Source organism: Oreochromis niloticus, linkage group LG17 (assembly GCF_001858045.2).
Source record: "Oreochromis niloticus isolate F11D_XX linkage group LG17, O_niloticus_UMD_NMBU, whole genome shotgun sequence".
NCBI classification, from domain to species: domain Eukaryota; kingdom Metazoa; phylum Chordata; class Actinopteri; order Cichliformes; family Cichlidae; genus Oreochromis; species Oreochromis niloticus.
In genome coordinates this window covers 33,344,155-33,364,926 of record NC_031981.2, presented here as the reverse complement: position 1 = coordinate 33,364,926, position 20,772 = coordinate 33,344,155, and the positions used below count along the sequence as shown (strand labels likewise).

The 20,772-nt window shown below is 41.1% G+C and overlaps 1 protein-coding gene across 6 annotated transcripts in view; it reads left to right on the top strand.

Annotated features, from left to right (window-relative positions):
- The window catches only part of kank4 (KN motif and ankyrin repeat domains 4), a 76,613-nt gene extending 57,545 nt beyond the window's left edge, over positions 1 to 19,068 (top strand). For all 6 annotated transcript variants that reach the window (XM_005457111.4, XM_013275840.3, XM_005457108.4 and 3 more), the window contains 8 exons: positions 24 to 3,464; positions 6,745 to 6,838; positions 10,510 to 10,773; positions 12,895 to 12,979; positions 13,067 to 13,286; positions 13,400 to 13,542; positions 13,957 to 14,157; positions 15,727 to 19,068. In XM_005457111.4, coding sequence (XP_005457168.1) covers positions 24 to 3,464; positions 6,745 to 6,838; positions 10,510 to 10,773; positions 12,895 to 12,979; positions 13,067 to 13,286; positions 13,400 to 13,542; positions 13,957 to 14,157; positions 15,727 to 15,846 — 4,568 coding nt within the window. In that variant the 3' untranslated portion in view covers positions 15,847 to 19,068. The remainder of the gene's footprint in view (positions 1 to 23; positions 3,465 to 6,744; positions 6,839 to 10,509; positions 10,774 to 12,894; positions 12,980 to 13,066; positions 13,287 to 13,399; positions 13,543 to 13,956; positions 14,158 to 15,726) is intronic.
- The last annotated feature ends 1,704 nt before the right edge of the window (positions 19,069 to 20,772 follow it).

Here is a 20,772-nt window from a genome sequence, read left to right as displayed (position 1 = left end):
CATTTGATGTTAATTCTTTACAGCCAATGGCTTTCAGTCCAAGGCCGGTGAGGGTGGTGTTCAAAGGAAGCAGCTGCCCTACTCAGTGGAGACTCCCTATGGCTTCCACCTGGATCTTGATTTCCTCAAGTATGTTGATGATATTGAAAAAGGCAACACAATCAAAAGGGTCCACATTCAGCGCAGGGTAAAGGGCCCACCTAAATTCAGCACTCTGCCTAGAAATTTTAGTCTTCCTGGGCATGGAGTAAGGCCTCCCCCAAAGGAAAAGGACAGTACTTGGTCTGGGACGTCTACCCTGGGTCCCAAGCCTAAATCACGAGTGACAGAGGTTCAACAGATCTTTGACTTCCGAGCAAATGAAGGCGTGACTTCAAGCCTGAGCAGCAGGGTGACCACGAGTCAAGGAACTAGCTATGTTTCAACTAAACCCAAAGATGAAGTAGGTGCGGGGGCTCGCGGTGTTGAAGACAAAACTGGGGGGATTCAGATTCAGAGTCGTCCAAATCTGCTCAGAGCATCGAGCATGCCCATCACGCTACAGCAGCGTAAGAGTTCAGATTCGAGCAGTCCTGACCGTACCGTGGGAACACCAGAAAACGGCTCAACAGAGAACATGTTCCGGGCTTCACCAGACGTAACAGAAAGACGCTGTGTTCCCCAAGATCGGGCAGGTCTTCACCAGCAGATTACTGTTGCACTGAAGCGGGTCAGAGAGCTAGAGGAACAGGTCAAAACCATCCCAGAACTGAAAGCTCAGATCTGCTCTTTGAGGGAGGAGCGGGAGCAGCTGCTTCTTCAGCTACAAGCACAAGCCAAGGCCCAGGCTTCCAAATTATCTACTACAGTACCAACAGGTTACGATCCTAGGACAAATAATCAGTCGCAAGGACAGAGACCTTCACAGGAGATGAAGTTAGTCCTAAAGACTCAACCCATTGGACGTTTAGAAGACACAAGTCTTGGGCCATCAAAGCAAGCTACAGGGAAGGAGAAACAAGGTGAGACAGAGAAAACTAACGTGTTACTATCTGAAGTGGAGAGCTCGGCACAAGGAGAACGTAGCATGTCGTCAGCACAAGAAGTGGAGAGACAATCACTGCAGTTGGACATACCTGACAAACTAAAAGAAACAGAGAGTCCACTGGGACAGACAGTGCAAAAACTGCCACGAGACATTTCAGGGGAGGAATTACTATCTATCACAGTGGCTTTAAAAGAAACAGAGACTGCAGCAAAAGAAGGAAAACCAAAGGATCCAGATGATATGCAGAAGTTGCAGGAGAAGCTAACGATACTAGAGGCTAAACTTATTAAGGCCAGCCAGGAGCTAGAGAGAACTAATTCTCTTTTGAAACAGCAAGTAGAGGAGAACAAGCTAAAAGAGGAGAGAATACTACAACTGAGTGAGGGAACGAGGGTGGAGGTTTGCACCGCACATGAACGTCCAAGAAGGGAGAGCATTGACACAGGGACAGTGACAGAAAGGATAGATTTTACCCACCAAGAAACAGAGACAGAATCGCCTGGTACTGTAGATCAGGGGACAGACACTGATAAAATATGCATTGAAGTGTGCATACCAAAACAACAGACTAAAAGTACAGATCAAGGACCGGTGACGGGAAAAGCTGACACGCATGACCAGGAGACAGAGATGGAGGCGGCGATAGCAGCGGCAAGTCCACCGAGGCCCAGAGCCAACAGCATGGAACGGGGCACACTAACCGAGAGCATCATCACTCTGGATCAGATGACCGAGACCCCCGTGGCCGAAAGGGTAAACCAAGTCACAGAAACAGAAGGCGAGATGGTGACGGACCATCCTCAGAGACCGAGGGCCAGCAGTGTTGACAGAGGGACAGAGACAGAAAGGGTGGGCACTGTGGACAGAGTGACAGAGACAGAGGTAGCCCAGAGAGCAGACCAGCAGACTGAGACAGAGATGGAGAGACGTCATGACAACAACCCAGCCAGAAGTGTCGAAGCAGAGAGTCAGGTTAGTGAGAACGCAGGCAGCCAAAGAGACGAAGTAGTGTTGAGCGAAAGAACAGAAGACAGGGAAACATACGAAAGAATTCAAAGAGAGAGTGAACGTTTAGTTGCTGAGGTTTTATCAGAAAGCTCAGCGGCAGCTGTAGAAAGCATAAAAACTTTAGATGTTGTTAGGAAGAATGAAGAGTGCGCCAGTTCAGCTGCTAAAGCGGGAGAAAATAAGATTAAAGTGAGTTCTGAACAAGATGACTCAGAAACAAAAGAAATTACAGAAGTGGTTGAAACAAGACCAGCTGCCCCTGAGACTACAGAGAAGAAAGAAACAGGAGCCGGGGAGGTTATGTCTGCAGCAGTCAAAGAAACTGTAGCCACTGACACTGTTGCAGTAACTGATGGAAATTCAGCTGTGAAGACAGCAGCTCCTGTAAGACCACAAAGAGGCAGGAAACCCTCAGTGGAGCAAGCGCAGCCGTCACCTCCTCAACTTCAGGTGGTGCCTGTGCGTCCTCGTAGGGGATCCAGTGAAACTCAGAGCCAGCCGCAGACGAAAACCCAGCCCCAGGTGCAGGAACAGAGTGCAGCTCAGCTTGAAGCTCGGTCCCCAGAACAGCTCTCTGAAACACAGGTGAAACATCAAACACCGTCTGTGCCTCAGGTTGAGGACCACACTATAGCAAAGAAACCTCCTGGAGAGTCTGGAGAGAAGCAGTCTGAATCTCGGCTTCAGACTCAGACCGTGTCTCCGGGCTCTAGTGAAGTCCAAGTCAGGCCTAAATCAATTCAAGCCCTATCTCAAACGTCTGCACCTCGGCGTGACTCAAAAGAGCTGAAAGCACCGCAGAGGGTGTCTGGTGCATCACACACTCCTAGACGGGGATCGGGAGAAGCCCAGATCCAACCACCGCGCCAAGCATCGAGCGATGCTCAAACTCAACCTCAGGGTTCACGTAGAAGCTCCAGTGAGGCTCAGGCCCCTCAGAAAGATGCCAGTGAGACACAGTCACTGCGCAGAGGTTCCAGTGAAGCAGCTCAGCGCCGTGGCTCAAGCGAAGCCCAGGGTTCACGTCGCGACCCCGGGGAGGCCCAGCCTCCTCGAAGAGGCTCCAGTGAATCACCAACATCTCCTGCAGCTTTGGGTCAAGTTGTAACTCGGATAACGGGGCTGCTAGGAGAGCAGTGGGCACATCTCGGAAGCAGCTCTGGCGCTCAGCAAACAGCCAGCCAGCAGGAGAGCACGAGCACACAGAAAAAGACGACAGGGAAAAGAGCGGAGGCTGGAAAGGCAACGTCAGCCAAGCCAGCGGGGAAAGCAGCCCCAGCAGCAGCAGCGACAGGGAAACCAGCAGGGAAACCTGGTACTTCCAAAATGAGCTCCATTCAGAGCCAACTGGTCAGCTCCCTCAGTGTCCTCTCTGCCTTCTACTCCCCAAGCCAGAAAGCGGCTGCTGCCAGCAAACAGCAAGAACAAGGTAGGCCCGTGGTTCATCTGTCTGTCTGATAGCTGCTCACCTATTTGTATTAGCTAAAGCCATTTCTCTCTTACAGTCACTGAATAGATCCCTTCAAGGAGCATAATGATGTATTAGCCATGCCGCTTCATTACAACATGTCCCTTATGATCTCTAATCGTCATGAAGTATTATAAATGTGTGCAGCTCATTAGCCTGAAACACTGACTTCTCTCCCTTAAAAGAACTCCTGCAGAAACACCCAGACATTTTCAGTGTGGTTAGACAAACATCCATGGTTTCACTTGTACAGGCACAGATCTTAGCCCTGCATACCAGCAAACTCTTACAAATGGTGTGTTCACAGCACAGATTTTTTTCATTGCAACTTGAAACCACACTGCTCCCATTCAATTACTGGGAACATTATACTCAAGTTTATATGCTGTCAAATTATCACTTCTCCTGCTTCTATGAATAGTACTGTAATAGTACTACAAAAGTTTTAGTGTGCCTTAGTCATGAGATTAGATGTCGTAATAGGATCGCAATAGAAATAAATGACATTGCTTAACTTATTTTAAGGTTAATATCTTGAAATTGATGTGCCTTTTCTTTCTGGAGAGCGCAGGCATTGTTAATATAAGACATATTACGCAGAGCGCAAAACACACTGAGCACTGTTGCTACAGTAAATGTCAGTTTTACTCTGAAGTGCAGAGTGGAGGAGGGGTGAGGGATGGGGAGCTGGGAATAGGCATTTTTTTCTGTTATATACAAGAGTGGAAAAAAACACACATTACTAAAAACTGTCAAAATGACATGGTTCAGTGACCTTCAAGAGCACACGTACACATTTCTTGTTCCCCACAATATATGCAAAGACAGAATCACACGGCAAAGTTCACACGTGTGGTTAAGCATCTATTTACAGTATACAGTCGAATGGATCCTTAAGCACCGGTCCTCACACGTAAATCAAACAGATGATGCCTCTCTCTTCCCTCCCCTGATACGTCTCTCCTGTTTCTGGTCATGGTACTCACTCGTCCAACTATCACACACATATTTTGTTTTCAAAGTTCATCTACAGTTCAGTGCCGGGAGCACAGTGTGGTACAGGAGTGTTTTTAAGTCAGGTTTGAGATGTGCATATGTCAGACCCTTTTCTGAGGTGCCTATGGCTGACGTGAAGTTTCCCAGTCTGGCCTTTTTAATGTCTTATCATCTTCTTTGTGTATTAAAAAAGAAATGCCTACTGTTGCATTGAGAAATTTACTCATTCTAGTCAATCTGTGCCTCGAGTGAAACTTTGGAGATGTGCAAAAATAAGAGAAATATCTCTGACAAAGCAAAGGAGGGTTAAATCCCACAACTAATTTATTTATTAGGAATTAGGAAAAGAAAATTTTCAAATTTCAAGTATGTTTCCAACCCTCCTCTCCATGTTGCTGTCTCCTGGGAGGTACTAGATCTAAAAGCATCATTCTTCTTAGATGGTGGTCCCTGGGAATTTTTTTTAAACTGGTGTTTTTTGGCTCAAAGCTACGGTCTTATGTCCTTGCATAAAACATTACAGATACTCTGCACCATGTCTGCTGTCACGCACAACTGAGACAGCTATACTGGGCTCACAGCCAAGGGGAGTCAGCATAAGAGCCCACACAGAATCAATTCCTGTGCAGTTACATACATAAATGGGCCTGGCAGAGTCAAGGTTGGATGTTGTCAATAAGGTGTATAGTCTTGACCTGTATATATTTCCATGGAGAATACTTCGAGGCCTTGGTGTGTACTTGGAAAGTTAAATCTAATTAAAAACTGAAGCATGTGCTTTAGATTTCAGTTCATAGTCTTAATTGTTGTCTTTTTCATTATCTAAGCAATGTTGTTGCATTAACAGATCATTTTGCCGTGCACTTCTAATAACAAAGGTCATCTTTCTTCCCAGTGTAATACTGTTCCCCCACATTAGTTTTGTTGTTGTCTTTGTATAGAGTATACTTAGCAAATGGGGCTCTAGCTTTTCTGTTCTGTGTTAACACAAGTGTTCCACATCATTTGATGTGCTGTACTTACTCGTTGCATCAAGAGGTTTTTTTTTCCAATATCTTCCAGGCTCAAAATCACTGACATTCACATACAAGAGCACACAGAAACAAACAGACAGACATACTTTTAACACTAGCCCAAAGAAATACAGTTGCAAATTGTTGTTGTCTGTTACTTAATGAGATACAAGTCAATAACAATGTAAATGTAAGTGTACTATGTGCAAATGTAAATATAAACAAAATACAATGATTTACAAATCTCATCAACCCATATTTTATTCATAATGGGATGTAGAAATCATATTAAATGAAAAATTATTAGCTCATTTTGAACTTGATAGCAGTAACGTGTCAAATAAGTTCAGGTAGGAGCAACAAATGGCTGGAAAAGTAAGTGGTACTAAAAAAAAGAGCTAGAGGAGCATTTTGGGACTAAAGTTTATGATAAGCATGTCAGTAACATGATTGGGTATAAAAAGAGCATTACAGAGAGGCAACATTTTACCAGTTTGCAAAAAAATTGCATTTATTAATTGGAGAATGATTAATGTTAAATTGCAAAAACATCATCTACAGTGGATAATATTATCAAAAGATTCTGCAAATTTGGAGAAATCTCTGTGCGCAAGGGACAAGGCTCAAAATATTGGCTGCTTGATTCTTGTGATTGAGGTGGCAGACCTTTAGAAACAGGCATGATTCTGTCATGGAAATCAGTGCATGGGCTCTGGGACACTTCTAGAAATCTTTGTGAACACAGTTCATGAAGCCATACACAAATGTAGGTTAAAACTTAAGAAAGCTGTGAACGTGAATCAGAAACGTCACCATCTTCTCTGGGCCAAAGGTCATTGAAAATGTAATGAGCAAAAGTGAAAAACTGTTCTGTGGTCATATGATTTAAAATGTGAAAAAAGGATACTGCCTCCTTCATACTAAAGAAGAAATGGACCTTTGGGCTCCTTATCAGTACTTAGCTCAAAAACCTGCATCACTGATGTTACAGGGCTGTATTTATTCTAACCATAAGCCTGTAAAGGTGACAGATCTTAAAACACTAAAAAACTGTGAAGCCCTCTGACTAACTGTTTAGTTGTGAAGATGTTTCAAATCACTTGAACTTGAACACACACACAAAATACACATGCACACACCCAAATTCCACAGAAACCTAATTAATTTTTACTTTCCTCATTTTTATTTTTCATCTTCCCCTCTGCCTCTCGCTCTGTCCTCCTCTTCACTAGGTCTCAAATCCATCATGAAGAAAAATGGTGCAGCAGGCAAGCAGGGGAACAAGGGAGCCAAGAAAAACCTGAAGTTTGTGGGGGTGAATGGAGGGTAAAATCTTCTTTTTAGTCATCGTCCAATCTCTTTGTGATTTATATCTTTGTGTGGGCTGAAATGTGTTTTGTGCACTTATATTTTCATGCTTTTGTCAGTGTTCATCCTTATAGGAAAAATAATGTGTTGCCACTTCTGATTAATGTCAAATAAAATCCCCTTTCATCTTGATTTAGTTTAATAAAAGTATTTGTTATTAGGTTTGATGTGTTACTATATGCAAAGGGGCTTCAGTTTGATGGATTACCCACAAATTTCTTCGAGCAAAGAGCAAAAGATACAGGATTGTCTGAGAAATTTGATTTGATGTTATTTGATTTATTCATCTTTGTGTGTAGAAATCCACAGGCGACACTTTGGATTTTCATGCAGCTGTATCTCAGGGTACATGAGGTCCATTTTTAACAAACACTCTTTTCATTCAAGACAAAAAACTGTCTGTGCAGCAGTGTTAATCTTAATCTTTTGTCATTTAGCCGTGTATGCGTCAGCTTTGTCACTGTTCACTCAGTTTTAAACTTGGACATTAAGCTGTACTTCAGACATCTGCTTCTTGCTGTTTGTCAGGCTCACTAAAGACACATTGTCCTGAATCTGACCTTGCTGCTGCTTCTGCTGGTGTGCTAACGTGCCTGCATTAATGTGTGTTTAGATTATGTGATATGTATGCATAGTTTCTGTTGATGGCACCTAGGTGATTTGTGCTAGCGTGCTTATGTCAGCATTTGCTGATGCTGGTTGCAGTGTGTGTGTGTGTTTATGAATTTAAAGTAAGGGGATGGCAGTGGTTCTCAATTTTTTTCTGGCATGGCTCACAGTTCAATTTTCTGTTATTAAATCTAAGAAAGGAATTGTATTTTAGTGAAATAAAACTCAGGAGGAGTTCAGTAATTCAGTAAAGTTGTTTTTGTGTCTCAATTATATAACTTCACTATATGGCTCCAATGGTCACCCTCACCCATCTTCAGAGGCCTTATGCACCTACTATGTTTGAGAATTACTGCTTTAAGGGCTCAGATAACATGACAAAAAGCATACTAAGATATTTGTGTTTCAGAAAATTATTTTATTTTTTTCAAACACTTCTCTAATGTGTAGTTTTTCTTTATGTTGAAAATGGAAAACAAAGGGAAACAGATGTAGAGCAGTAAGACAGGTCTACATTACAAATTTAATAGACCACATCCCAGTGTATCGTTTATGCCACAGCGCCCCTAAATTGACAGGAATGGGAATTATCAACATATTTTATTTTATGTTTCTGTTATGGTTAATCCAGCAGTATGTGCAAGCTCTTTATGCTAAAATATAATTGGTGTTAACCACAAATTCTCAAATTTACTCTTTCATGAAAAAGGAGGAACACATAGTAAAGCACGTTATTATTTTTTGATTCAGATGCTAAATTAAAATTATTTACTGACATTCCGGAACATATCAATTCATTTTAGCGATTGAATTTTATGCTTGATTACTTAAAAGTGGACGCAAAACCATGAAACGTTAAGGGAATGGTCTAATTTTTAGTTTTAAACACATTTTTGACAGATTTCTAAAATATTTGTGTTTTCTTGTTTTTTATGTTCAAACAGAGTTGGTAAAGTAGGCTAACACTGTTTCGGTGTTGTTACTGGTACACCTTTCTCTGTTTCAATCTGGGACACAGAGAAGATAACTTTTGCTCCCACTTTAGCATTACTGTTTATAATTAGTAAATTAGCCACTATCTAAATGATGACTTAAAAGACAGCCAATGTGGATAATACACGAGTGTGATAATACTTAAATGTTCTTCAAGCTTTATTGACCTGAAAAATTCTTCATTAAGAATCTTTAATCTTTAGAATCGTTACGGTGTTGTCTTTAAGATGCTTTGCCGACTTTGTTGTGCTGCTGCTCATGTGATTAGCTGCTAGTGGAGGGAGGGGCAGTGTTCTTGTCTACTGCTGTGCTGGTATCAGTAATGCTGCAAAGGGGTATTTAATGTGTTAGCAATTTTTAGCATTGATTAGCATCCGCATATCCTGTTCTTTAAACAACCCCGATCAGTTCATATGCTGCCTACGGTACCTAAACTACTGGAAAAGAGAAAAAAAAAGGACCATTGTGTTTTCAGAATTTTCTTATTGAAAAGTTAAGTACTGGTTCTGGTGATTTACCTACTAATGAGGTAGACAATGACAAAGCAGGGAAAGAGCAGGAAAACTACAAGATATGAGAAAACTAACCTTCAAAGTAAAATTTAGGCACAAAGACTTGCACTAAACATAATGATAGAAATAGGGGGACACAAGAAGACACAATGAACAAGAAAACCAACAGAGTACCAGGAACAAGACTGTCCCTCCATAAGGCTATAAAGTAGCATTTGCTCTTAGGTCATCTTTACAGCATTATTTCATATCCTGTTGTGGTCGTTTACAGTATTTCTCATCACTTACGTAAAAAGTTTCTGTTTTAAATTCCTGGCTATTTTAATCTCCTGCATATGACGGAAATGGCTGCCATGCGTAGCATTTGTTTTATTCCCGTGTTCCTGCTCTTACATTCCTGGGCTTCACTGTTTTGTGACCTGCTCACCTTTGCAGTGTTTTTGCAGACTGTTGTGGTGTAGTCCATTCCTTCCTCCCTTCAACACAATAATCTGCAAACATACCCACATTCAGAAGAACACGTAACAGATTCTTTATGGTATTGCAAGAATCTATTCCTTATAAACTTACAATATTATGTTTAATAAATTAGATTATATAAAACTTTTTGACATCTAGTTTACATTTCTTTAGTTTTTATTTCAACCTCTTTTCTTTACTATAAATATTTGATCATTTCCATGTTCCACCACCCAATTCTGAAATATGCAGATGTTATTTATAATGAGGCAAACATGTCAGACAATAATATTTTCTCGGACTATCTTTAGGCTTCTGCCCACAGCAGGAAGTGGTCTGCTGTTTATACTTCTTCTCTTTGGATAGTCTAACCTATCTTTGCTCTCCCTTGAGCTCCTCTGGAATCTAGAGAATGCTGTGGCCCCTGAACGTCTCTTGTGGTGTCTCACTGTGTGTCTGTGTGTCTACAAGAAGTCTGAATCAGTGGTATTCAGTATAACCTTATCTGATCACTGGCCTTACAGAGGTGGCTTGATGATGCGCACCAGTAATCACACTTATGTACATGCTACTCCAGCAGCCTCCGCAGCATATCATTAGCCTTTTCTCACTGAACAAGGTTGTACGTTATTCAAGGTTGCTTATGTTTGTGCTCAAACATGTCTGTGGCTTTTTATGTATGTTTAAATTATGTTTATGTTAGGATATGAGGGCAAGGCTGCACAGGGCAAACATCTTTTTCATCTCACTTGTGAAGTCTAGAGGGGAATAACCTGTTAGTATTTACCTTGTCTTGCCTGGAGCTGACTTAACATTGACTTAATATTAGTTTTACCTGCTTAGACATTTCCTTGGTGATGCTGCTAGTGCTGCACAAACTTAGATTTTCAGTAGACTCTGTAAATATTTCTGAATATACAGTATAACAGACAAAATGGCTTGGATGGATTTCTGTATTTGGAGAGTGTGGGAAAGCTTTAGCTTGTGGAATGATCTGAATTATTTCTGGGGAGCTGTTATAAAATCTGCCATCTTTTTAATTATGTTCTCTTTAAGATATGAGACGACATCCAGTGAAGAGTCCAGTGGAGATGAGAAGTCAAATGTGGAGGTAGAAGAGGAAGATAGCTCAGAACCAGAAGTGGAGAAGGAGCCTGAGAAGGAGCCTGAGAAGCAGCCCGAGGAGGGAGCAGAAGCCCAGAGAAAAGATGCAGAGGTCCCAGCTGAGGGAGGAAGTGCTGTAGCTCAAGAGAAGGAGACTGAAAGAGGTCTGCTGGATCCAGAAAGTGGCCAGGAGCTCCTGGAAGAGCAGGCTGAAGGGTGAGACCGACAGCAGAGTTTAAATTATAATCTTATGTTACTGTGTTGCACTGTAGGTGATGTGTTTCTCATAAATGTAACTGAAGATTGGGTCTGCTATGATATCAAATGGTTTCTCCAAAATAACCACATTTGCAGAATTTTCTAGAAGCAGTGTTTGGGTTGTTACTCAAAAAAGTTGTTGCGCTTGTTACTTATTACACTACTCATTACTTTTTTGCAATGGCCAGAAACACATTGTCACTTAAACACCAGTTATAGAAACCTCAGTCTACAGTTCCACAAACCAGCACAAATCCCTATGTTAAGGACACAATACATAGGATCATTCTTTTACTATTTATGAGCACAAAACCAACAACACAAAGCAAAGATGAAAACCAGCCAAAAGGGACTTTAAAACAATCACCAGAATAATTCTACTGTACCAACACACACAGTTCAAAACTGAGGCTTAAAGCTGCTTTTGTTACTTGTTCAGTTTCTGGCTGCAGGACTGGGGTCAGCATGCATTAAGCTTATATCATATTAATATCACTTTGGGTTTTTCGTTACCTTTTTGCTGACATATCTGTGCAGATAGTTGCAAAGAGCCAAGGTTTTGTTATGCTTATTATGCTCCTGTTTTTGCCCTGGAGGCAGTTTGCACTTCACCATCATACACTTAAATGCCCATATCTCCACTCCTGAAGAGCTCTAGACTGCTCCACAAGTTTTCTCCCCCTGCATGCAAACCTAAATTAGCTGATTGTAGTGCAAGTTTTTCACTTTATTTCTCTCATTTTATGACCACAGCCAGCTTAAATATATGGATGGATCAAGCTTAGATTTTTTCTGGTTGATTCTACTTAGTTTTCACAGACACTGTGAACAGCACAATATTACCTTTACACCCTGAAAGAAAAAACAAATTCACAACTTATCAATTAACAAAGCAGTTGCCAGTAAATCAAGCTATATAAAGGTTTGTTGGCCATTATAAAAAGAGCTGTGCTATATTAAATGGTATCTTTATCTTTAAATGTTTAATTTTTAAATTGACAACGCTATATTAAACATTTATTTCGACACCGACATGGATACGTAACCTTTTAAAAAACTTATCAACATCTTGATCAAACTACTGAAGGCTCAGATTCAAACTGTTAAACTTCTGAGCTTAAATTTTTAATATATCACTGGTAAATACTTAATTACATGAATTTTAAAACACAAGATGGTTTTTAGCGTTAAATATTAGTAAATATTTGTGTATGTAAATTCTTTAAACTGTAGAGACTGCATTCTCTGCTCACAGGTACAAATACTGGAACAGTCATTCGTATGCAGCCTTATCTGATATACTTGGTATAGGACAGGTGCTGATTAATGCTTCATACATGCACCGGAGGCATTACATTGGGACTTTGACTTGCATGCATAGGAATTCAGTTAACACACACTCATGCTTTTTTAAATCTTGTGCAAATTCATTGCCATACGTGTGTCTGTAATATATATACACACTAAACACACTAAACGCTTCACACAAGCACACACATATTCCAACTTGCAACTAAACCCTTTGATTAAGGGTGCTCAATAGTCACACAGACATACTTTGTTCTAGGACAAAGCAAATAACCAGCAGTGTTGTCTTCCCTGTCATTGACTGATCACTTATCAGTCTCAGGTATGCGGACAGGGCTGATGGCCATGGGCCCAGGCAGTGAGGAGAAAGCAGGACTTATATTAACTCATCATTCAGCACCTGTCTGATCGTTCCTGTGGGTACGTGCAGGATGTGCTTCTATATGTGTATAGGTGTTATAGCTGGAAAGCTAGTACAGGTCACATTGTGACCCACTCAGGCTTGATGCTCAGTTTGCGTGATGGATGGCCAGTTTGAGCGCTCTCTGGATATTAATGGGCAGTGAATCAGAGCAAACTGTGACTGTTGAGGTTTGCGTGTGCTATCAATGTGTCAGACTGTTGAGTGATGTGAGTAAGCCTCGGAGGCGTGCAAGGCATTTTTTTCTTGTATTTTCTTGTTATAATTTCTGACAGGATTTAGACAACAACCACAGAAGCCGGCTTTTGGCCATACTTAATCCTTCTGTGTTGTATGGTTTTGGTTTTCAGGGGAAAAGTCGACAAGGGGTTTATAGATGCATGCCTTTACGTAAAGGACCGCATGGAGGAGGTTTCATCCCCAGATAAAGAAATGGTAAGGATTTCTTTGATTGGACTTAATAAAATGTAACCCGACTTTAAGTTTTAGGTTTTCCACTGTCTTTTCTGTCTCTCTCCTCAGCGCCAGGTTTTAGTGGTGCTCTACCAGGAGTGGTTCAGAGTCTCCAGTCAAAAAGACTCCCAGGCAGATACTGTCAGATTATACCTGCGACAAGTGGGGATGACCACACCCACTCTCCTGCCATATGTTGTTAACTTGACAGACGGCAATGGGAATATGGCTCTTCACTACAGCGTGTCACACTCCAACTTCCCTGTGGTCAAACTGCTGCTGGATACCGGTGAGACGGAAAAGCACACAGAACGACAAATCTAACTAAAAGGAAAGATTATAACTATAACAGATTCTAACTCATCTGTTTTACTCACTCAGTCACTTTCTGTGTACATTCAGGCCTGTGCGAAACAGACAATTTCAATAAGGCAGGCTATACTCCAGTGATGCTGGCTGCACTGACGGCTGCTGAGAGCCCCGATGATCTTGAAGTGGCACAGCAACTGTTGAAAGTGGGAGATGTCAACGCACGCTCCAGACAGGTGTATATACAGACGGCAATTGCACTTAGACACTGGATGAACTAAAAATAAAACGGATATCAAACAGTTTGGTGTGTTGTACAAATAAAATAAAATAGGAAAAGGAAGTAAATACATTCCCTAAGGCAGTGAAGGGTTGGTATAAAATGTAGGTCACTTTACAGGAGGACATGTTTTTTTTCCTCAACTGCAAGATTTCCTTTAGTGGAAACCACACAGAAATCATGAAAAGGACTGCAGAAGCAAATCAAGGTCACCAGAACAAACAATTATGTATGTTTGTATAACAAGTTAATGTACTATTTAACTCGTCACTTTCTCTCTCTGTCTGCATGTAAGATATATATATCTTCCCATCATTCCTGCCCTCTCACTGTTTAATTCTAATCTCTGTTTTTCTCACTCTTTCTCTAGGCGGGCCAGACAGCACTCATGCTTGCGGTGAGCCATGGCCGCGTTGCCATGGTGAAGCTGCTCCTGAGCTGCGGCGCGGATGTAAATGCCCAGGACCGCGAGGGCTCGACGGCCCTGATGTGTGCCAGCGAGCACGGGCACACGCACATCGCTCGCCTGCTGCTGGAGACAGGTCGTTGCGATACCAGCCTCAAAGATAAGGTATAGCTTTAGGTTGTGCAGTTGAAATCAGGCCATTTAGTGGCTTGTTGTAAACTTGTAGATGTTTTACCTCTCGTTTATGAGACGTTCAGCAATTCATTTCAGCACACAATTCTTCGCTGTTCGCATTTGACTAATGGTCACATGGCTTTTACCACCTGGTTCGCTCAAAAATGTAGACTGTGGGCCCTCAGTAAGGTTATAGGGATATGGGAACTGATGGCTGGCCCACACAAAGTAGATTGATTGCTCAGCCCGGTGCATTGATTTCTTCAGTTTGTAGATTCCCCAGTCAGAGAGTGATCACATCATGGCCGGTGCTTTACGCTGCCGAAGCACTTCTCTAATGAAAGCAATCCTAGAAACACTGAGGCAAATGGACTGACTGCGTTAAATGGAGAGCAAAGACACTTAGTGTCCTGTTGCAAAAAAAGGATGGATGCAGGTGTGGAGGTGAGGCTTTGTAAATGCCACAGGAAGAGTAGCAACAGTGTTGCAACAAACACCGTGCTGCATCTTACCCTAAAACAACATTAAAAGTCTTCCAGATTCTACATCGCTCTGATATAGTTTCTGCACTGTGACCCTATGAAAACACATGAATACACACCATATTTTAGTAGTGGGCACATAAATAATATTCAAAGTGGGGAAATAAACAGCTCCGACTCATTGTTTTCTATTCATGCAAGTCAAACAGTTTGTCTAACAAGTGGACAAAATTGACACCGTATGTGGTACAGAACATTTATGCTCATGTCTCGGGATGTGGCCTAATAGAATTAAAAGAAGGACGAAAAAACACCAAGATACTCTGCAAAAATATTCTTGCAGAATCCTGATATTGCAGATGTGTCAGCTGTATCATTTGACTGACGTCTCGGCATCAAGCGCGTTTCTTAAACTGTAAGATGTGCTTGCAAGTCATTGCATTCTGAAGAGTGTTTGTAGCAGCGGGTTGGGGAGATTGTTATCCATAAGGACGCAAGCACCGATAAGCGTTCTTATTTCTGATAATTGCTGGTAGAGCGCGACTTGAGTGCTTGCCATAAATCCTCGCACGGTACATAATTACAGCACAAGCCCGACAGCGTTTATTTATTTTACCTTGCTGCATTTAAAAAAAAACATTATTGTAATCTGTGCATATTAATTTTTAAAAATATGCTTGCAAGAAAATAAATATGATCAAATAAGTAAGTAGGTGACAGTGGCAGTGATTAGATATTTGAGTGCATTTTCAACAAGAGATCAATCACATACTGGTCACAGTGTCTTATAGGTCACTACTTTATCATATTGCCTGTGCAAATACCATACTTCATAGAAATGCAGGTTACTTGTATTCAGCTTAACATCAATACAAACATCCGGCTAAACCGTTATTATTCAAGACAATTGTAGGATGTAAAAAGGGTTTATTAGTATATAGAGTCAGGGCAGGTTCAGCATGCACCATACTCCTGATGTTCAGTTACTAGAGAATGTGTTTAGCCCAAAACAACACTGCCACTGTGTGGTTCAGAAAAGTCACTGCAGTGTTTTGAAATGTCTGTTTTTTCCCCCCAGAACGGTCAGACAGCTCTGTTGGTGGCAGAAGGAGCCTCTCAACAAGACATAATAGACCTTCTGAAGGCCAACGCTGAGGTCCAAACCTCAGAGTCCACAAGCACCGCAGACCTCCTCTGAGTCAGAGTTCTCCAAACCATCCCAGCTCGCCATTCAACTGCTCAACCGCTCTGTTTCCGTTAACCGTGGCCGCCAATGTGGGGAGAAAACGCTGAAATAAACACACGGTGGCACCACACACATCATAAGACGTGGCAGGAGCTTTTCTTCCACGTCTCTGCCAGTAATGCTGGTGGGTGTCGATGGATATGCTGCATCAACCGCTCAGGTCCACAGCTGAGGGCCCCGACAGCCTGATGAGAAGACGTTTCCACAGTGTCAAGTGTGACTGACGGGATGTTAAGTAGGACACGGGGTGAGACTATAAAGCAGGACAACACATTGGGCGGCCTAGCAAGTGGACAGAGAGAGCCTCCGAACTGCTGCTTCCTATCATCAGCTAATTCTTAAAGCAAAATACTAAGCACATGATCTACCTTTGCAAATATAGAATATGAAATAATACATTTTTTCTATTTTTTTTCCCTTTCATGACATTGAAATCAGTCTTTACATATTTGGACATAAGCCATTATTGAGGGCATAGTTTATGTAGGATAGATTATAATCACAAAAATCACAAAAACTGTATTTTCTACTGCACTTTTTTTTTTTAAATTGTTGATGTGTTTCGTAAATAGTCCTCTATAATATTGATGTCCAAATGAAATTATATATCTCCGAAAAGCATTCATTAGGAATTTAAATAACAGAATATAACTTATAACAGAATATATTTGACATTCAGTGTATCGTTTTTGCCGTAGTACCCATCGCTTTTCACATGTGGGACATGGGTGCTCATCATCTGTGTGTTAATGAGAAACAAATCCTTTCTTTGGGACATGAAACTATTTTTTATAACCACAACATGACCAGGCTGAAGAAAGACAACGCTCTTCTCTTATGAAGATTGTACTGCATGCCAATACGTTTACTCCCCCTACTGGCTGTCTTATAGTACTAAACAGCAGTATGTTGTAGTACTGTCTGTTCTCATAGCGTCTCTCTCTTTCTCTGCATCTGCCGCCTTCAGTTCAAATATAATGTATGCCTTGTTCACCTGCTCGTTTTAAAATCAAACCATGTATGCAACTGCTACAAAATGCACAATGAATGTCAGGCTGGCTGTGACACATTCCAGGAAATTAATGTAGCAAGTTTAAATACAATGGCATGGGCTTTACGACTAACAGACACAGACTGTCAGTGGATGTGGCAGACATTGGAATGAGTCTGGTTATTTATATTACGTGTGACGAGACACATCGTCCCGTCCTTGCTTTCGTGTGGTCTCATTTCATAAACGGTAAGACAACATGGTAAATCTGACCCGAGGGTTGGGTTGAGGGTGGGGCTGGGACTTGGGTTTGCATTTTAAGAAGCAATAGCAATTGAATACTACCTTACTGTCAGTCATAAAGTAGGTCGAGTGAGTGACCTTGGTCGAGCCTTAATCAGACAACATAAGACATAAGATGTTTTCCACAGTGTTGATGTTTTTGTACCACAAACCTACGTTCGTATTCCTGAGCTAATATAAAGCAGGAGTAGCGGTCTTTAACATAAAGTTTACAGTTTCCCACTCAGTGGCCGCTGCTGATGTCAAACAGTCCCGTATGTTTACAGTTAAATGAAATGCTGAAATGATACAACAGAATGGCATAAAATGACCTGTAATATAACATTATTATTGTTATTAATTTTAAATAATTCATGTAGTTCATGGACTGCAAAGGAAATAGGGGGAGTAAGCCTAAATTAGAAAAGAACATTGATAGACAAATCGATCAAGTTCATTGCAAGCCTCTCTTTTCACCTGATTATGATCGTATTTATGACTACTCTGATCTTTGTTCTCTTTTTTAAAGAGTTGAAGGTGGGATTTAAAGGGGAATACCACTTACCACTTTAACAACTGCCATATGTGTGACCTATGACCATGATCCAGTCTGAATTTACAAAAGAAAAAAAGCTACACAGCTAACGAAACGAAACGAACATTTTTCTAGCATACAGACAAATCAAACCTATCAGCTGTTATTATCATTTATTAATAAAACTAGATTAGCAATTGAATATTTGTGGCCATAGTAATATATCATGTCATCAGAATACATTACCATTTTGTCTTAATTGGTATTATTTTGGGGGGGTTTTGCAGTGGGATTTCACCACTGATCCTGCACCAGTGCCCAGTCCTTCTAGTAAATGTTTCCGGGCACAAATATAAAAATATGTAGACTGACCATGACGCAAGACTCATTTTAAATGAAGTATATTATATAGATCTATATACTTTGACTTATATAGTACATTTACACAAGAAAAAACATTTTTTCACACTGACTTAGTAATCAGATAAGTATTTGTGGGGGCTCACAAAGTAGCACAGGTTTTCTCCACAACGTCGCTGCGTTCACACAACATCAGTAAATCTCAATGTTAACTCTGTGCAGCGCATCTGATCATCACTGACTGTCTGTGTATGAAGGAACAAAAATAAGAGTCTCTGTACAGCCGTAGCTTCCTGCATTGCAGACAGCCAAAGGACGATCAGGAGGGCGCTGCGGGAATTATCTGGTGAATCTGGTCTTCCGTGCCTGCGTATAAGTCTCTATGAAAATCTATATGTTTAATCCCCTGTGACCCAGATATTATAAGGTTTCACATGAGCACCAAAGAATTGAAACCAAATCTGTTTCACACGGGACTAAATATGTATTTTATCTGTTCCTGTAAATCCAGCCAAATATATGTACATACAGTATTGTGAAAAGTATATAACAAGTATTGTCTGACAGTTTGCTCTAAGATTATAGTATTTATTCCAAATGCTATATTTTTTATCGTATAATATACCTATGTATGCATGGACAAATATTCAAGTGATACAGCTCAATGGGAATTTTGAATGACTGAAAACTGTACTGAGTATACCCTGACGATGTGATCATTTAACTTATCTTTCATCGGTTGGGTGGTTATAGTACATAGTGTGATTTGACGAGGTTGTGGACTGTCATGTGTCTTTTAATGCTACTCTTGACATTTCAGATCTGACACTGACTTAAGCTATGAGAGCAACGTCTCCCTTGTTTGAATATCAAAGTGGAAATCCGAGCCGACGTACATGACAGAGTCAAATGTAAAAACCTGTACCTCTCTGTAATATTCCTTGTACAACAGGCTTGTATGTTACAAACCAGAGAACTAATTCTAAATAAATAAATGATAAACTTATGTTGTCGCATATGATTTTTTTTAATCAACCACTAAGCTGTGACAGATATGATTAATTACACATTCCTGACATTCAGGTGAAGTATACAAAAAGATCAGGTGACTCTGCTCAAATTTTGTATATACAACTATCTTGTATAGTCTTTACCTCAAAATATAAACCCTGATGTCACTGTTTTTGTGAATTAGTTCCATATAAATAACATAAAATAGATTTATAACTCTGGAAACATCCCACTGATAAAATGTGATATACTCAAACAAATCACATAAAATGTTATAGCCATGCAGCCCTGTGTACACCCTGTGATACATTAGCTTGCAGAATTGGCTTTAACGGTCTCTCACACCACTGTTGAAGAACCATTCTTCTTTGCACTCTTGCTTCAGTTTGAGGGCATTCATTCATGCACAGCTCTCTTAAGTTTCCACCACAGCCTTTCAATCGAGTTGAGATCTGAACTTTGACTGAGCCATTGCAGCACCTTGACTCTTTTCACACTGCTGTGTTTGGGTCATGTTGCATGACCCAGTTTGTATCAAGCTTCAGCTGTCAGACAGATGGCCTCACATTTGATTCCATAATACTTTGGTTTACAGGAGTTTATGGTCAACTTAATGCCTGCAAAGTACCCACATCCTGGTTCTGACAAACAAGCCTCATCACCAAACTCATCACCCTTCCACCACCATGCTTGAAAGTTGATATGAGGTGTGCTGTAATTTTCACCAAACAAATCTCCACTTCGGTCTGGTCTTTCAGAAGGACATTGTTCAAGAAGTCTTGCAGTATATTCAGATACTTATTTTCCATAACAAAGCTGTCTTGCTATGTTACTTCTAGAAAGAACACACTTTCTCTTTTCAACCCTTCCAAACAAGCTATACAGGGAGTGCAGAATTATTAGGCAAATGAGTATTTTGTCCACATCATCCTCTTCATGCATGTTGTCTTACTCCAAGCTGTATAGGCTCGAAAGCCTACTACCAATTAAGCATATTAGGTGATGTGCATCTCTGTAATGAGAAGGGGTGTGGTCTAATGACATCAACACCCTATATCAGGTGTGCGTAATTATTAGGCAACTTCCTTTCCTTTGGCAAAATGGGTCAAAAGAAGGACTTGACAGGCTCAGAAAAGTCAAAAATAGTGAGATATCTTGCAGAGGGATGCAGCAGTCTTAAAATTGCAAAGCTTCTGAAGCGTGATCATCGAACAATCAAGCGTTTCATTCAAAATAGTCAACAGGGTCGCAAGAAGCGTGTGGAAAAACCAAGGCGCAAAATAACTGCCCATGAACTGAGAAAAGTCAAGCATGCAGCTGCCAAGATGCCACTTGCCACCAGTTTGGCCATATTTCAGAGCTGCAACATCACTGGAGTGCCCAAAAGCACACGGTGTGCAATACTCAGAGACATGGCCAAGGTAAGAAAGGCTGAAAGACGACCACCACTGAACAAGACACACAAGCTGAAACGTCAAGACTGGGCCAAGAAATATCTCAAGACTGATTTTTCTAAGGTTTTATGGACTGATGAAATGAGAGTGAGTCTTGATGGGCCAGATGGATGGGCCCGTGGCTGGATTGGTAAAGGGCAGAGAGCTCCAGTCCGACTCAGACGCCAGCAAGGTGGAGGTGGAGTACTGGTTTGGGCTGGTATCGTCAAAGATGAGCTTGTGGGGCCTTTTCGGGTTGAGGATGG